Source organism: Aspergillus terreus, genomic scaffold, assembly GCF_000149615.1.
Source record: "Aspergillus terreus NIH2624 scaffold_12 genomic scaffold, whole genome shotgun sequence".
In the NCBI taxonomy this organism is placed as follows: domain Eukaryota; kingdom Fungi; phylum Ascomycota; class Eurotiomycetes; order Eurotiales; family Aspergillaceae; genus Aspergillus; species Aspergillus terreus.
The window spans coordinates 438204-453822 of NT_165935.1; the positions used below are offsets into that span (position 1 = coordinate 438204).

General features: G+C 57.3%; 4 protein-coding genes across 4 annotated transcripts; 3 read left to right on the forward strand and 1 right to left on the reverse strand.

The window, feature by feature from the left end:
- Positions 1 to 1059: 1059 nt before the first annotated feature.
- ATEG_08135 (sulfatase family protein) lies at positions 1060 to 3070 on the forward strand (the record flags this gene model as incomplete). The annotated part of the gene is made up of 6 exons (XM_001216756.1): positions 1060 to 1194; positions 1241 to 2093; positions 2138 to 2355; positions 2401 to 2562; positions 2621 to 3019; positions 3053 to 3070. The coding sequence occupies 6 exons, from the start codon at positions 1060 to 1062 to the stop codon at positions 3068 to 3070; spliced, it is 1785 nt and encodes a 594-aa protein (XP_001216756.1).
- A 1087-nt stretch (positions 3071 to 4157) lies between these two features.
- Positions 4158 to 4814, forward strand: ATEG_08136 (uncharacterized protein; the record flags this gene model as incomplete). Its single annotated transcript, XM_001216757.1, has 1 exon — positions 4158 to 4814. One exon carries the CDS (start codon positions 4158 to 4160, stop codon positions 4812 to 4814), a length of 657 nt encoding a protein of 218 aa, XP_001216757.1.
- A 73-nt stretch (positions 4815 to 4887) lies between these two features.
- ATEG_08137 (inositol-3-phosphate synthase INO1) lies at positions 4888 to 8478 on the reverse strand (the record flags this gene model as incomplete). Its single annotated transcript, XM_001216758.1, has 5 exons — positions 4888 to 4912; positions 4989 to 5448; positions 5479 to 5555; positions 5806 to 6789; positions 6908 to 8478. The coding sequence occupies 5 exons, from the start codon at positions 8476 to 8478 to the stop codon at positions 4888 to 4890; spliced, it is 3117 nt and encodes a 1038-aa protein (XP_001216758.1).
- A 3675-nt stretch (positions 8479 to 12153) lies between these two features.
- On the forward strand, positions 12154 to 14260 carry ATEG_08138 (uncharacterized protein; the record flags this gene model as incomplete). Its single annotated transcript, XM_001216759.1, has 2 exons — positions 12154 to 14099; positions 14209 to 14260. The coding sequence occupies 2 exons, from the start codon at positions 12154 to 12156 to the stop codon at positions 14258 to 14260; spliced, it is 1998 nt and encodes a 665-aa protein (XP_001216759.1).
- Between the last annotated feature and the right edge of the window lie 1359 nt (positions 14261 to 15619).

Here is a 15619-nt window from a genome sequence, read left to right on the forward strand (position 1 = left end):
GGAATTTGCGATGCATCTCGCCTTTCCTATTTCTACATTCACGATACGCGAGACGCTCGCTATTCGCAAAACCGTCTCGCTAAAAGGTCGAAAGGCGTATCGCTTTTCCCCAATCTCATTCATAATCGGCCTTCATATAGCAAACCCAGTACTTATGCGCACCACGAAGGCCGACGCTGGGTGCAACTCGTATGCTAGGTTGGTTTTCTAGGCTTTTATATATATATATACATATAATGTGCCGAATTATTCTAAGGGGTCCAAAGACACCAGGCCCAGAAAAGGGTAGGGCTCATTGAAGTCGGCACTGAACATTGCTAGGAATCTATCTCTACTATACCTATAATTCAACTAGAGGGAGTATAGGGATGCTACAGTAACAGACGCCGAGGAAGAGGCGCCTGCCCGCACAACATACCAAATAACTAACTAGACTAGCTAGACATTAAGCGATGCTGATCATCCTCGATTCTCCAAACCTCGGGAATATCACCTACCTACTCTGCCGAACAACCCTAACATACTGTACATGTGCCACGATCCTCTCCAGTGTCACGCTGCAACACTTACGCAATTGTGACTAACTGCGCGGACTTAATGAACCTGTCCGCCTCATAGGGTCCAGAGATCGCTGCTGTAATCTGCATGCTCCGACTCAATCGGGGTCTAAGGGCGAAGACGTGATGGAGACCCACACTTATATCATTGCCTCTATGCTCTAGCATCATCCGCCGTCAGATTTCGCAATCCGCACTTCATAGCTATATCTCCACTAGATGAATGCGGGACATGCAAGTTGTCTCGACTTTTTCACAAGAAATGCCCGTTCGGGCTGTCTTGTTCCGCTATGATCGTCGCTGTCGATGATCATAGTCAACTCTGAGCTCTCAACATGGCATACACCGCATATTGATCGTCCATTCTACGCTTTGCAATTGTGTGGGGAGATGATACAACCTGCCGCATACGGCGGGCGTGATTCTGCCCGGGAGCAGTATATATACTCGCCTGATCGAGAGCATCTCGCACGAGCACGACCGGCAAACCAACATCCCCAACATGAAGCTCGCGATAGGGTCGATCCTGCTCTGGGGCCTCTCGCTGGCCGCCAACCAGCCCAACATCCTCTTCATCCTCACCGATGACCAGGGCAAGGACCAGATCGGCGGGCTGGAATACATGCCGGAGCTCCAGGTGCGCAGCCAAACCCAGCCCAATCATTCTATTCTAACCCAAACAGCAAAAACTCGTCCAAAAGGGCACCTCCTACCCCAAGCACTTCTGCTCCGTGGCCGTCTGCTGCCCGTCCCGCGCCAACATCTGGACCGGCCGCATGCCGCACAACACCAACATCACCGACGTCGGCCTGCCGTACGGCGGATACCCGCGCGTGGTCAGCGCCGGCTGGAACGACAACTACCTGCCGCTCTGGATGCAGGACGCCGGCTACGACACGTACTACGTCGGGAAGCTGTGGAACGCCCACACAGAGCAGAACTACAACAGCCCCTACGCGCGGGGCTTCAACCAGTCCGACTTTCTGCTCGACCCGTGGACGTATCGCTACTTCCACGCGGTGATGACGCGCAACGGCGGGAAGCCCGTGAGCTACGCGGGCAACTACTCCACAGACGTGCTGCGCGAAAAGGCGGAGGGCTTCCTCGACGACGCCCTGGCGAACCCGGACCGGCCGTGGATGCTCACGGTGGCGCCCAACGCGCCGCACTCGAATGGCTCGCACGATCCGTCGCGCGATGTCACCTGGTACGGCGAGCCGGAGTATGCGCCGCGCCATGCGCACCTCTTCAAGGACTATACCATCCCGCGCGACAAGAGCTTCAATAAGGTGATTGAGGGCGCCGTGGGCTGGGTTAAGGATCTGTCGGAGCTCTCGCAGAAGGAGGTCGACTATATCGACGAGTTTCAGCGCTGCCGGCTGCGCGCGCTGCGGGCGGTGGACGAGATGGTTGGGGCGCTGGTCGACAAGTTGGACAAGGCGGGTGTCCTCGATAATACGTATATCTTTTATTCGACGGACAACGGGTACCACGCCGGACAGCATGCGATGCAGCCGGGGAAGAACTGCGGATACGGTATGAGATGACGGCCCGTTTAAAGAGGCATGCTGACTGTGCAGATACTGATATCCATGTGCCGTTGATTGTCCGCGGTCCCGGAATCCCCCAGAACGAGACGTTGAATGTAGTCACCAGCCATACGGATCTGGCGCCGACCTTCCTGTCCATTGCAGGGACGACACGGAACGGACTCGATGGCAAGCGTCTTCCGACGACGGTGGAAGCTAGCCAGGCTTCCAACAAGACGGAGCATGTGGCGATAGAATACTGGGGACTGGTAAGTGAGTCGACATCAACAAATGGCATTTACTTACGACGACAGGCGGTGCCGGAAGGAATCTACGGATACAAGAGCAACAAGCTCCAGCAAGAAGGCAACAGCTACAAGAACAACACCTACAAAGGGATCCGCCTGGTTTCAGACGACTACAGTCTGTACTATTCTGTCTGGTGTACGAATGATGTAGAATTCTATAACCTCAAGGTAAGATATTCCCTGAGATATTCCCTGAAATGCCTACGCAGGATGCTAACAAGCACAGGATGATCCCTCTCAGACCATCAACCTCGCCGCCGACACTTCCGCCCACCAGGGCTACACGATCGCCAGCCGCTCACTAGACCAGATCCTTCCCCGTCTGGACGCACTGATGATGGTGCTGAAATCCTGCAATGAGGATTCGTGCCGTCACCCGTGGCACCAGCTGCATCCCGGTGGCCAAGTCAACAGCCTTGCGGACGCGCTAGACTCATCGTACGATAAATTTTACGCCAATCAGCCCAAGGTGTCGTTCTCGGAGTGCAGTGTGGGATACCACATCTGGGCTGAAGGCCCGCAGAAGTATAACGTGTTCGGGGGAGGCAGAGGAGGCGGCCAGAAAGGTGAGACACGGCAGGCTGATGTGATAGACGGCCAGAAACACAGCTCCGCGGCGCGAACGGTTAGCACTGTTTGGGACTTATTTTGGTTATAGTCTTGGGATGATCAGTGAGCAGTCAAATGCCTGGTGAAAGATGAGGCAGTCCTAGACGGATGCACATATCATGACGTCCATGCCCTTATGGATATAATAAACTCAACTCTATGAATATATTGCATAGTAATAATCTATGAATTTGCCCTTGCACTCCAGACCAGCTTTGAGAGCATTTAGATCATCGTTTATATCAGGTCCTGATCGCACGCACGTACTTACTAATCGGAAGGCCAGGTTTCCGACTAACTTGCACGGAAATCAACTACCGGATATATCAAACTGGAACAGCCCATTCTTCATCAGGATTTACCCAGAAGCAAGGTTAAGCCAACTCATGAGAAATCCCCAATTCATCACATCATGCTGTCCGGGACCCCCGTCACAGCATGAAATGCCGGTCCCACTTGCCGCCATCATAGCTTGTCGCAGCTTGTATCAGGTTGAGCCCTGGCCCTGGTCTCGGCTCAATTGATACAAGTCGCCCTCGTCCGGACCCGATTAGGAACGGAAAAGACCAATTCCAGCCTTGTGCATCTGCAGACCCTTTACCCTTGCGACACCGGAGATTTCAGGGTCGTCGCTTGGCCGTTGGCTTCATCCGGGGCCGGAGCCCACCAGGGGGGCTGATGCGTCAGCTCCTGCCGATCTCCAGCACCGGCCAAGGCAATATCATTCTGAAGCACCGGCGGCGTATCAACACTGCCAAAGTCGTTTTGGGTTACTTGGCTGGGTTATCAATCAGCGGTTTGTGGCTGTTGGAGCTGATTCTAGAGCGTAGGATCGTCGGGATAGACGTTTCTAACCCTGTGTACTCCATTGTCTTCGGGACAGCCGGGAGCTGACGCGTGCAGGCATTGTCTACTTTGCCGGCAGGCTGAAACCACCAGGACATGAGGTTATCCCGTCCATTCATCAACCTGGATCAGCAAGCCAGGCAGCTGGACGAGCAGCAAGATATTTAAACCGCTTCGTGCGTCCCCTACGAAGTGATGCTTCCAACTCATAGTCCCGGTGACTGAAGTCTGCACATTCCATTCTCTTATCCTCTGGCCTGGCTGCCTACATTCTATCCTTTTCAAACACTCTTTTTCAAACCTCCACAATGAAGCCTCAAACCGCTGCCCTCCTTCTCAGCCTGCTGGGCTCCTCCCTGGCTGTCCCCGTCAAGAACCAGGACAGCCAAGCGTTCCCTACCGATGTCCAACCCACCGGCACGCAGGGCGGCTTCCCCGGGGGCCCTCCCTCTGGTCTGCCCTCTGGCTTCCCTCCCGGCCCTCCGCCCTCGGGCTTCCCATTCCCCTCCGGCTTCCCTACTGGGTTCCCGTCCGGCTTCCCATCGGGCTTCCCTCCGGGCCCTCCTCCGTCCGGCTTCCCCGGCTTCCCCGGTGGCTCCGAGCCTTCTGGGCCCGCTCCTACCGGCCCTGCTCCCACCGGTTTTCCTTCGGGGCTCCCTGACCGCTCAGGCATAAAAGTGCGCTCTCCCCAGTTCGGCGGCGGCGCTCCATCGGGCCCTCAGCCCTCCGGTCCTGTTCCCTCTGGCTTCCCCGGCGAGGGTCCTAGTCCCACCGGCCCTATCCCTTCTGGCCCCGTGCCGTCTGGCTTCCCTGGCGGTTTCGGTCAGGGCTCTGAGCCGTCTGTCTTCCCTGGTGGATTTGGACAGGGTTCTGCACCTTCTGGGTTCCCGTCTGGCGCCGTGCCCTCTGGCTCTGCTTCCGGTGGATCTGGTGGTTTCATGGACTGGCTGCAGTCGTTGTTCTAAACGTCCCAGTGCAAGTTGGTGTTGGTGCCTGTGAGCTAGTGCAGACAGTCGATCATTCATTACATGTATCAGTCTAGAAAAATGCATTGACCTGATATCTTGCTTGTATACAACCACTCCCCCAGCCAGCATCATTAATTAGCACTAGTAGTACTTTCAACCACCTCCCCTAACATGACAATCCTCAACCGCCCCCGATCCAAAAACCCCTCCTCATCCGCCGCAATCTGCTGCGCCGCCTCGGGCGCCGACACCTTCGCCATAAACGCCTGCAGCGCGGCGTCATCGGCAAAGGTCAGTTCCGCGACGGCGTCAAAGTCAAAGTCGGCCTGCTGGCCGACTATCACCGCGGCTGGGGTGGCTGCATTGCGCGGGGGTGGTTGCTCGTTTTCCGGCGGAGAGGTGGTGGTGGTGGCCGCTGTGCGGGCGATGTAGCTGCGCCGGTGCGAGAGGGGAAAGTCCGAGGTGGAGATGCGTTTGAGGAGGTCGACGTGTGCTTCGTAGCGCGTGCGGAATGTTGCGGGGGAGATGTCGGGTCTGCGGGTTGCGAGGATCAGGACTTTGGGCATTTTGATTGTTCTTGGGGTTTTGTGTTGTTGTTTTGACGGCTGGTTGGGGTGAGTGTTGTGGTGTGCTTTATAGAGGGTGTATACTTAGTGCTTACGGGCCAAAGGATTATCTACTGTTGGTTTTTGCTGTTTTTCCAACGAGAACATGATGCCGTGAATAGCAGTGAGAGAACTATATCCTAGTGGTACTATACTAAGGTGATAACTAGTCCTATCTGATGTTGGTATACTTTTCGGCCAGAAAAGCCCATCTATATAACCGTCTACACCCCTCTACTTCCATTACAACTCCCACCTCCTACGTCTACAACTACATACTATATCCACATACATCTACTACCTCCACAGGATACAATAGAAAATCCCCCTCCCACCCCCCTTCGCCTCCATCCCCCGCCACCCCCTCACCCTCGGCCCATCACCCATCCACGCCCTCCCCCGCATAACCGCCGACCTCAATACCAGCGCAACCATCTACGCCAAGCGCGATGACCTCAACTCCGGGCTCGCCTACGGGGGCAACAAGACCCGCAAACTCGAGTACCTCGTCGCCGACGCGCTCGCGCAGCACGCGGACGTGCTCATCAGCATCGGCGGCGTGCAGAGCAACCACACGCGGCAGGTGGCCGCCGCCGCCGCGCGCACGGGGCTGAAGGCGCGGCTCGTGCAGGAGCACTGGGTGGACTGGACGGACCCGGGGTACGAGCGGGTCGGCAACATCCAGCTGTCGCGGCTGATGGGGGCGGACGTGCGGCTGGACGCGTCCGGGTTCGGCATCGAGCACAAGCAGACGCTGGCGGCGCTGCGGGCGGAGTGCGAGGCGGCCGGGGAGCGGCCGTACTATATCCCCGCGGGGGCGTCGGACCATCCGCTGGGCGGGCTGGGGTTTGCGCGGTGGGCGTTTGAGGTGCGCGAGCAGGAGAGGGAAATGGGGGTGCGGTTTGGCACGATCGTGGTGTGTGCGGTGACCGGGTCGACGATGGCGGGCATGGTGGCCGGGTTTAAGTTGCTGGAGAGGATGTATCCGGACGAGCCGCGGCGGACGGTGCTGGGGATCGATGCGTCGGCGAAGCCGGCGGAGACGCGGGCGCAGGTGCTGCGCATTGCGAAGAATACGGCGGTTAAGATTGGGCTGAGCGCGGAGGATGTTACCGAGGAGGATGTGCTCCTCGAGGAGGGGTATCATGCTGGCACGTATGGTATCCCGGACAAGGCGACGTGGGACGCCATCGAGTATGCCGCCCGCATGGAGGCGTTCATCACGGACCCCGTGTACGAGGGCAAGAGCTTCGCCGGCATGGTCGATTTGATCCGCAAGGGCAAGATTATGGGCAATGTGCTCTACGCGCATCTGGGCGGGCAGTTGGCCTTGAATGCGTACTCGGAGATTGGAGCGCTGCAGAAGACTACTTAGTGGTAGGAGTTCAGATAGTGGTAGTATGTCAATTAATGAGTGACTAGAGTTGGACTAGATAAGATAAGGTCAAGACCTAGAAGAGCTTGTGCTCCAGAGTCATCTCCGACTCGGGCTGCAGGCCGACGCAAGCACGGAAGATGTTGGTCAGAGCGCTGCGCTGCTTGTTCAGCGCGTTGACGACCGGAGTGCCAGGCGGGGTCAGAGGAGCCTTCAGCATATAGCTCAGCACGCTGAGCACGCTGTGGAAGCCCTTGTACTCGCCGGCCTCGTCAGCCTTCCAGCTGATGCGGGTCATCATCTCGGCGATGAGAACCAGATCGATGATCAGAGGCGACGCCAGCAGGGAGTCCTCGCAGATGTTGAACAGCGAGATGGTCTGGTGGCCGCCCATGAAGATCTCGGCGTAGTACTCGTCCAGCGCGCGCTTGTTGTCGCCCACAGCCGGCATGTACTTGATCACCACGGTGTGATCGGGGTGCTCGTCCTTAGCGTAGAGGATCTGGTTGGCCGCCACCATATCATCCACCACGTTGGACTTGGAGATCTCCTTGGAGCGGAACTGCTTCTGGGAGCTCAGGTTCTTGCCGTCGTTGTTGCCGAGGTGGTTGTAGCTGGCGATCGAGGTGAGCTTGATACCGGCGTTGATGAGGAAGTCCACAAGCGCCGACTTCATCTTGGTCTGGCCCGACTTGAAGTCGTCACCGCCGATGAACGCCTTGTGCTTCTCGGCCAGGTCAATGGCACCGGGCACGAAGGTGTTCTGGGGGGAACCGTTGATGAACGGCACGTTGTCCAGAATACACGCCACGGCGAAGACGGTCGAGGGGGACACCTCCAGATGGCCGGTCTTGATGGAGTTGACCAGGTTCTCGGCGGTATCGTTGACCCCGGGGAGAATGTCGGCGTACCGCTCGGTGTTGGCCGTCCACATGACGATCACCTTGTCGAGGCCGTTCTGCGCCTTGAAGTCCCGCATGTCTTGCTGGATCTTCTCCACGTGGGCCCAGCAGGCCTTGGAGCCCTCGAGCACATTGTCGGCCCGGTCCTCCTGGTTGGACGCGATGAAGTCCGGGTAGTAGATGCTGGGCAGCGGCTTCATCTCGGCCATTTCCTTGCGCACCTGCTGCTTGAGCGTCGGCTCGAGCACTCCGGCCCGGTCCATGGCTTCGGCGAGGTTCATGCCGCTAATGTCCCAACCACCGATGGCGAGATCGTTGGGGTGGACCATGGGCAGCATGTCGTGGAAGGGAATGTTGATCTCCTCTCCGGTCTTGGCGTCGGTTCCCAGCTTGATGGTGGACCCCATGACGACGGAGCCGTAGTAGTTGGACGCCTGGGTGCCTTCCCGGGTCTCCCAAGTGAGACCGCGACGGTTGGCGATGATACCGGCGGTGACGGTGGAGCCGTTATTGCCACCCCAGCCGACCATCATGACACCAACCTTGCCGACGCGGCGGTCGACCTTGAAGTGGTAGTCAGTGGCCTTGGGGGTGGCCACCAACTTGTTGTCGGCGGTGCGGGTGACATCGGTGGTGTGGTAGGCATACTTGCTCTTGATCTCGGTGTCGGTGTAGACGACATTGGGCGAGTTGACGGTAAACAGGGGGGTGGTCGAGGCACGAGCCGACCCGTTCACGGCGCCATTGGCAGCAACATCCGAACTTGCGTGGGGAGCCATTGTCTCACAGGGATTGACGATGGGATGGAGATTGGCGGGAGGATGTTTTTAGCAAGATGGCACGGATTTACTGGACGTATAATGCGTAATCCGGTGCCCCTCCGCGGTTGGACGAGCGCCGGCCGTTGAACGGGTGGTGACGCCTGGGGGAGTTGGTTAGAATGGGGAATGAAGGCATTAGATGGTGAATTGGATGGACTCACGAGTTAAGAAGTGTGGCGAAAATTTTGACGGTGTTTCGCGATCACGCCTCGAAGAGAGTGATCGTATGGAATTGACGAGCAGCGAAACTGTGGGTGGGAGAAGAAGAGAAGAAGAAGAGAGAGAAAACGGATCGAGGGGTAGTATTTAAGTCACGGGAGTTGTTCCTCCACCCGTCCGTCCCCTTCCGGCTTCACCACATCAGTCCTACCGGTTACTACGGAGTACCACGGAGTGAGTACCTAGGCACTCTCTGGGTACTCTCTGGTACACTACTAGCTAGTGTCGACTACTAGTACATACCGAGTACTCTGGACAAAGAGCGGTCAGGAACAGTCCCCTCCGGTGGAGAGTCTCTTGATCGCCCCTCGCACGATCGACTGACATTGACAGATGCAGCCACCAGGAATGTTGCATCAACTGCCATGCATTCTCTGGGATTGACCATCATCAGTTATCAACTGCCTGTCAATTGACCTCTATTCACTGAAAATTCCTCTCGATCCCTGCCATCCGACAATCTAGCCCTTCCCCACTCCCCCGGTCAATGCAGGTCCGGTATGGCGCTAACCTCATCCTTTGCTGTCCTACGCCTCTTTTGGCAGCCTCCCTCCCGAACCGAGTTCTATCGTGAGTGGGAGCGGTCGCGTGTCATCCAATCATCTTAGATATCGACTTGGCACTACGATGGACAACACACAATGCGAAATGCCGTGCTGCGAGTCTGCCCAAGTATCCTTCATAAACAGCACAACTGACACCGTATGAAGTGGGTTTGGACACCGTGTGGTCTGCGCGTCAAGTGGGTCAAGCTCTCCGTATGGGGTACTCCTACTGGAAGTTTTGTACTGGAGGACTTGCAGTGCAGGTAAATTGGCCCGACCGGAGCTCATTGAGTGAATAATCAGAGGAAATTTTCCAACAAGGAGACGAGACGAAGAGACCAAGGGACGGCGACACGAACCGGAAGCTGACGGTAGGCAGCAGAATGGTGTGTGTGTGTGTGTGTGTGTGTGTGTGTGTGTGTGTGCTGTTGGGGCGGAAACTCGGAGCAGTACCATGGTTGCGTGGTTACCCCTGAATCATCGCGTCTGTTTGCGGGGGGTTGACATCTGGAGGCATAAGGGATTTTCTCTTACAAGGTACGGAGTTGAGATAAGTAGAGGAGATTTCATATTCTGTATAAGAGACTATGCACAGGTGTCGTGAAAGAGATATATGCAGTCACCCCGGACTCCCATCCAAGAACATTGTTCCCCAATCAAGATTGGTGTCGACTTAAAAAGTCATCGCTATTTACTATCGCAGTACCGGCTCGATACTTCGTCTCAGTCGCATACTCCGGACACAGAGCACATTTATTAGACTGCGAAGTACTATTTCTAGCAGACACGACCCACCGGCATGCCGTCCCTGGAATTGCAGATTCGGAGTGATGATGCGAACCCACCAGACGCGCAACCCCATCGCACGATTGCCGCGATAATCAGTCAGGGGTGTTTCCTATAGAAGACAACCCTGCCAAGCACCAGACAGCGGAGTGGATATTATCCCGCTGCGGTGAAGCTTTGTGCAGAGTGCGTAAGGTAGTGCAGTACACCAGGGTCCTCGGTGTCGCTGGGGGCGTGCTCGGGAAGATGCTCGTAGCTCTGGATGAATGCACTGGTTGTGTATACCTCGATAAAAGCCCAACTCAAGCCATAGAATTATAGATAGCATTAAAGCGAACACTACAGATGAAGTCCCAATGTGAGGGAAACAGACATTGCGATTTACATTCTCATCTTTCAGGTCAGGTCGGATCTTCTAATCGTCCCAAGGGTCGCAGTCGGTATCCTACCATGAGCAAGGAAGATTCCGCCTCATTAAGTCTCCGACTGCCAGTCTGACAATCGTCTACAGAGTTCAGACAACACTCCGTACACTCGACGTCCCAATCAAATGGGAAGCCGTTGAAAATCATCCCATCATGCGAGGGATGGGAGCCACAGTGGATATATATCATCACCAGGCACCAAGATTCCCGAAATTGCCGCCGCAGTGCATCCCAAGCGAAAATTCATCTAATAGACTTTCCTGGCGAGAACCACCAGCAGAGAACGATCGAACCCCTTTCCCCTGCCGAATCGCTTGCGTGGTGTCTCTCGTGAGTGGTGGATTCTCCGACGGCAGAGCCACGGGACGAGGATCAGCGGTTCGTATCTAGTTGATCCTCCTTGGGCAGACGAAAACAGTCCGCTAAAGTCGCACAGAATCGGATCGGAGCATCGAGAGACAGGCACACGGACGTGCACTGGGTTATTTTTATCTGAATCGGAGGATTTGTCGATGGCATACGCAAGGAGCCGGTCGGCCTGACAGGTCTGGACTGAGCGGATCGCCGGAGAGCATACTGTCTCGGGTAAGGACGGCGAATCCAGAGCCTTTCTTGAAAGAGTTTAAGGGATGGGATATGGGGAAATGAGAGGCTTTCTGGGCCAATCCCGACTCCAGAGGCAGCAGAGACAAGAAGATCCGAGGGTCGTGCATCTGGAGAGCCCCTTATGATCTGCGTGTTCAGGGGTCAGTGAGTTTAGACCATGACAATAGCCATAGGTTGTTATTCTTAGAATTAGAATCGCAAGCGAGTGAGGACATCCCAGTATAGATAGCGAAGAAGACTCACTGGCTGAATCAGGAGAAAAGCAATGTGGTGATGGAACAAGCGAGAACGCGTGTTGATGCGCTAGACCGGACTAAAGCAGACTAGTGCGCACTAGCGCCGCCGCTAAGCCCGATGGGACACCCGACCCACGAGGGCTTCTTCTGTACCTTTGGAGCAACTTATTTACCATCGTTGTCGCATCCACGCCGTCTTCACCCTTCTTCATAACATCATATCATAATTATGAGGCTGACGACACTGATGACATGACGCCGATACCGAGTTCAGTCTGGTCATGATTAATCTCTTCTAACAGTACCATCACTCACTCGATCCAGATGCTAGAGGTTCATCATCTTCCCATGGCATCTACTGATAACGGAGACTCCTGATGCTCTTCTCCCATGAACCACTGTCTATCACCTCTTCACCATGGATCCAGGCCTCTTGCCCTCGATCAAATGCTCCAACTGCGGCATGAGTGTGGAAATCTCCGCCATGGGAGACCACATCTGCACCACAGCCCGAGGTATACCCCCTCAGTCAGAACTCCTATTCCTCACCTACAACACATGCTGACGCGCACAGCTCCCTCGCCGCCGAGGCCACCACCCAAATATGTGTATGAAGTCCCGCCCAGAAGTGCGGCCAGACCAGCGCCCATCGATCCCTCCAAAGCCAGTATGCTCTCCGGGTCCATCTCCAGCCCGAACATGCAGTAACCTTCCTCAGACCAACCATTCTTACGCCCCGATGGCGACCCTGATCAGGGTGCTCTCACCCCCTCGCCGCTCCGAACACCCCAACGGAGCCAGACGACACCACTCCCCATGGATCCGCACTCCCCCGGGCTGGACGGCGACCTCCCGACCTTCCCTCTCCCCCGATCCATGTCGACCCGCAACCCCTCAGGGATGGCCGTGCTGAACGACCCAAACACCGCTCCACCTGTGCCCTCCCCGCAGTACGCCAACGCAATGGCCTCCGCCGGCCATCCGCCCCCTGCAAGCGCTCACCTCCCCCTGGTCATGGACAAGGGCCTTCCGCCGCCCCCCGTGCCCAAGGATGACGTCCCGCTACCAGATCCCCAGGGTCAGCACAAGCACAGCGCCTCCGTCGACAGCCGGAGTAGCTACCGGACGTCCCTCGCAAGCTCGCGCTACGACACCAACTCTAAGCGGTCAACCGCCATCTCGAGCCGCCGGCCCTCCTTCGGCAGCATCTCCTACGCCTATAAATACCTCGACGATGTCCCGCCCATCCCCCCAACCATCCCGCACTTCTCCTCCGCCTTCTCTGACTCCAGCGTTTCCGACGTCTTCCCCCGCCATGACGGCAAAGCCGACAGCACGAGCTTCGACTTCCGCAACTCGGCCGAGCAGCTCGCCCCCAAGCGTGACGCCGACAAACCCGCCCCCAGCCCGCTGCGTCCCTCGTCCAACGCCACCTCTGAGCGACTCAGCAGCTCCCGCGGCTCCGCAGAGCTCTTCTTCCACAGCCCGTCGCACAGCACGCATGGCCCCCCACTGGACCTCCCAGACCTGTCCGAGGCGCGCTCCCCATCCGTCTCCTCCAGCAACCACGAATACAAAGCCTTCCGGCCGCCAACATCCGACCACCTCCACCCCACAGACGCGGAGAACCACGGCGATGCGCACGGGCGGAAGAACTCCGACGCCAACAGCGAGAGCAACCTCTCCGTGACGAGCTTCGCGCGCGCCCTGGGCCTCGACGGCGCCGGCCACGCAGCCCCCAACAGCACCACCGAAAGCGTCACCACCTCCTCGGAATCCTCCCCCTCCGACTCCCGCAGCGGCACCTCCTTCTCCAGCGTCGCGTCGGAGGCCAGCTCGCGGCGCAAACCCTCCGACCTGGGCCGGCTCGGCCCCGTCGAGGAACACCCCAGCGACCCGGGGCTGAAGCCCGTCCTGGACGAGCCCCTCCGCACCGAGAGTCCCGTCGAGCTGGAAGCTCCCCGCATCCCGGAGGCACTGTTCAGTCCCGACTCTCCCACAGACCCGGCTATTAATCGAGGCGGCTTCAGTATGGCGCCGAGCCAGCCCCCCAAGAACGCGACTCATCCTGCCCCATCCGCGCCGACCTCCGATGACAATGCCCTCCCCGACAGGCCGACCATGACGCGGTCTGCCACCGAGCCCGTGGCCCGTCCGCCGCCGCGGCCCAAGGGTCGTTGTCGCGGCTGCGGGGAGATGATCATGGGGAAGTCCGTGTCGTCCGCAGACGGCCGCCTGACCGGTCGGTATCACAAGGCGTGCTTCGTCTGCTACGACTGCCGCACGCCGTTCCAAACGGCCGATTTTTACGTCCTGGATGATCGGCCCTTCTGCGCCCAGCATTACCACGAGCGAAACGGCTCCGTGTGCCACACCTGCCACACCGGCATCGAGGGCCAGTACTTGGAGACGGTGGAACGCACCGGCCGCGGCCCGGGCGACTCACAAAAGTTCCACCCGGATTGCCTGACCTGTCGCACGTGCCATATCCTGCTCAAGGGCGAGTACTTTGAATGGAATGGGTTGGTATATTGTGAACGGGACGCACGCCGTGCGGCCGCGTCCATGTCACCCCATCGCTTCCGTCGCCCGACCATGCCGTCATCCCCGCTGGCGCATTCGCGGGGCTACTCGCGCGGATATCCTCCGCCGCCAGCTGGTTACCAGGGGCCGGGACCAGGTATGCGGCCGTACGGGCCAGGACCAGGCCCTATGTCTGGTCCTAGCCTGCGGCCTCCCGCCGGCCCCTACGATAGCGGATCGTACGGTCCGCCTCCTTCTCCGGGGCCACGCCGCTTCCCCGAGCGACGGACGACCCGATTGATGATGATATGATTATTTACTTGACTCCATGGCGCTTTCCGGTGGCAGGTGTTCATTCCCGCAGGGCATCTGGTGTATTGATATTGATCTTGTGTTCTGACGTTTGCTATGTTGTTTATTCCCTACTTGCATCTTGGACTGCCATATACCCCATGCTCATCCTGATCCGTCCAGTTCCGTTCCCCATCCCTCACCACCAAGGCAGCCGCCGGTCAACCGGATGTACCATAATGTCTCTGCATAGTGTTTGATGTAATCCAGTGTTTCGCATATCGATGAAGGATCAAACCCCGTCTAATCACTTTTTGCGCCCGCTTCTAGTGCTCTTAAACATTTTGTTGAACATGGTGTTCGTGGAAGTATCTGATTCCGACAGTGCAGTGCCCGATGCTCCTTGGCCGTCTCCATCTTGCTGCCCGGAAGCCTGCGCAGATGGGTCTATCCACCCCTGTGGCTTCCCACGTGGCCACCCGGCTGACTCCCCGTCGTCCTGATCCCCGGGCTGATCGTTCTGCGCATTGTTTTGGCCATTGTTTTGGCCATTGTTTTGCCCATCGTTTTGCGGCGCAGCTGACGAGCCAGCCGGCGGTACATTTGCCCCCGCGGACGATGAGCCAGCCGGCGGTACATTTGCCGTCACGGTCGAGGGCACGGCAGGAGGCTGTGCCACGTTGGCGGGCGTCCGGCGACGTCGTGATCTTGCAGTCCGTGGATGTCCTATTGCGAGTATCAGTACAGCTATGGGGTGCAGGGGGGAAGAGGCCATACTGATGTAGTTGTAGGCTCGGCGGAGGGGCCCTTCACGTTTAGCCCCGTCGGAGGGCGCATTGCCGTCGTTGTTTGCCATGAGTGCGACGCAGAAGGGCGAGTATAGTCTGCTGGATGTAGATGGGTAGTTATACTGGTTGACGATGGGAGTGTAACGAGCGTGGATGTGTAGATGGATGGAGGAGAATGGGAGGGGGTCAGGGGGAGTAGATATATGCGGCTACATTGTTCCTTCCTGAGTGTGTAGCAAGTGTTGAGTGGTGAGGAAGGAGGGAGCGTTGAGCTTGCTACTTGTGACTGCTGGAGCTTGACGGTTCCTTCTATAGATTGGTTTGCGCTGTCCAGGACAACGGTAGTTGCTGCGTCGAGGAGTAGATCGGAGTCATTAGCTGGCTGAGCATCTATGAGATCTGGGCCCAAGCCCCAGGTGGTTAGGGCGCCAGAAGTATGGAGCCTACGCGTAATCATAGAACAGGTGGGAGTAGACAAACGTGTAGGTAGACGCTCGAGGCGAGGCGAGTAGGACACTAACCGCCACATTTCCGTAGTAACATCTTTTTTGTATGTGCCTGAATGGCATCATCTCGAGTAGACAACCACATAGCAGGGTATCCTACGAGTACTATCTCCAACCATGATATCTCAATAAATACGCAAGACTATTCCCCACATCTCCTCAGCGGAGAACCGT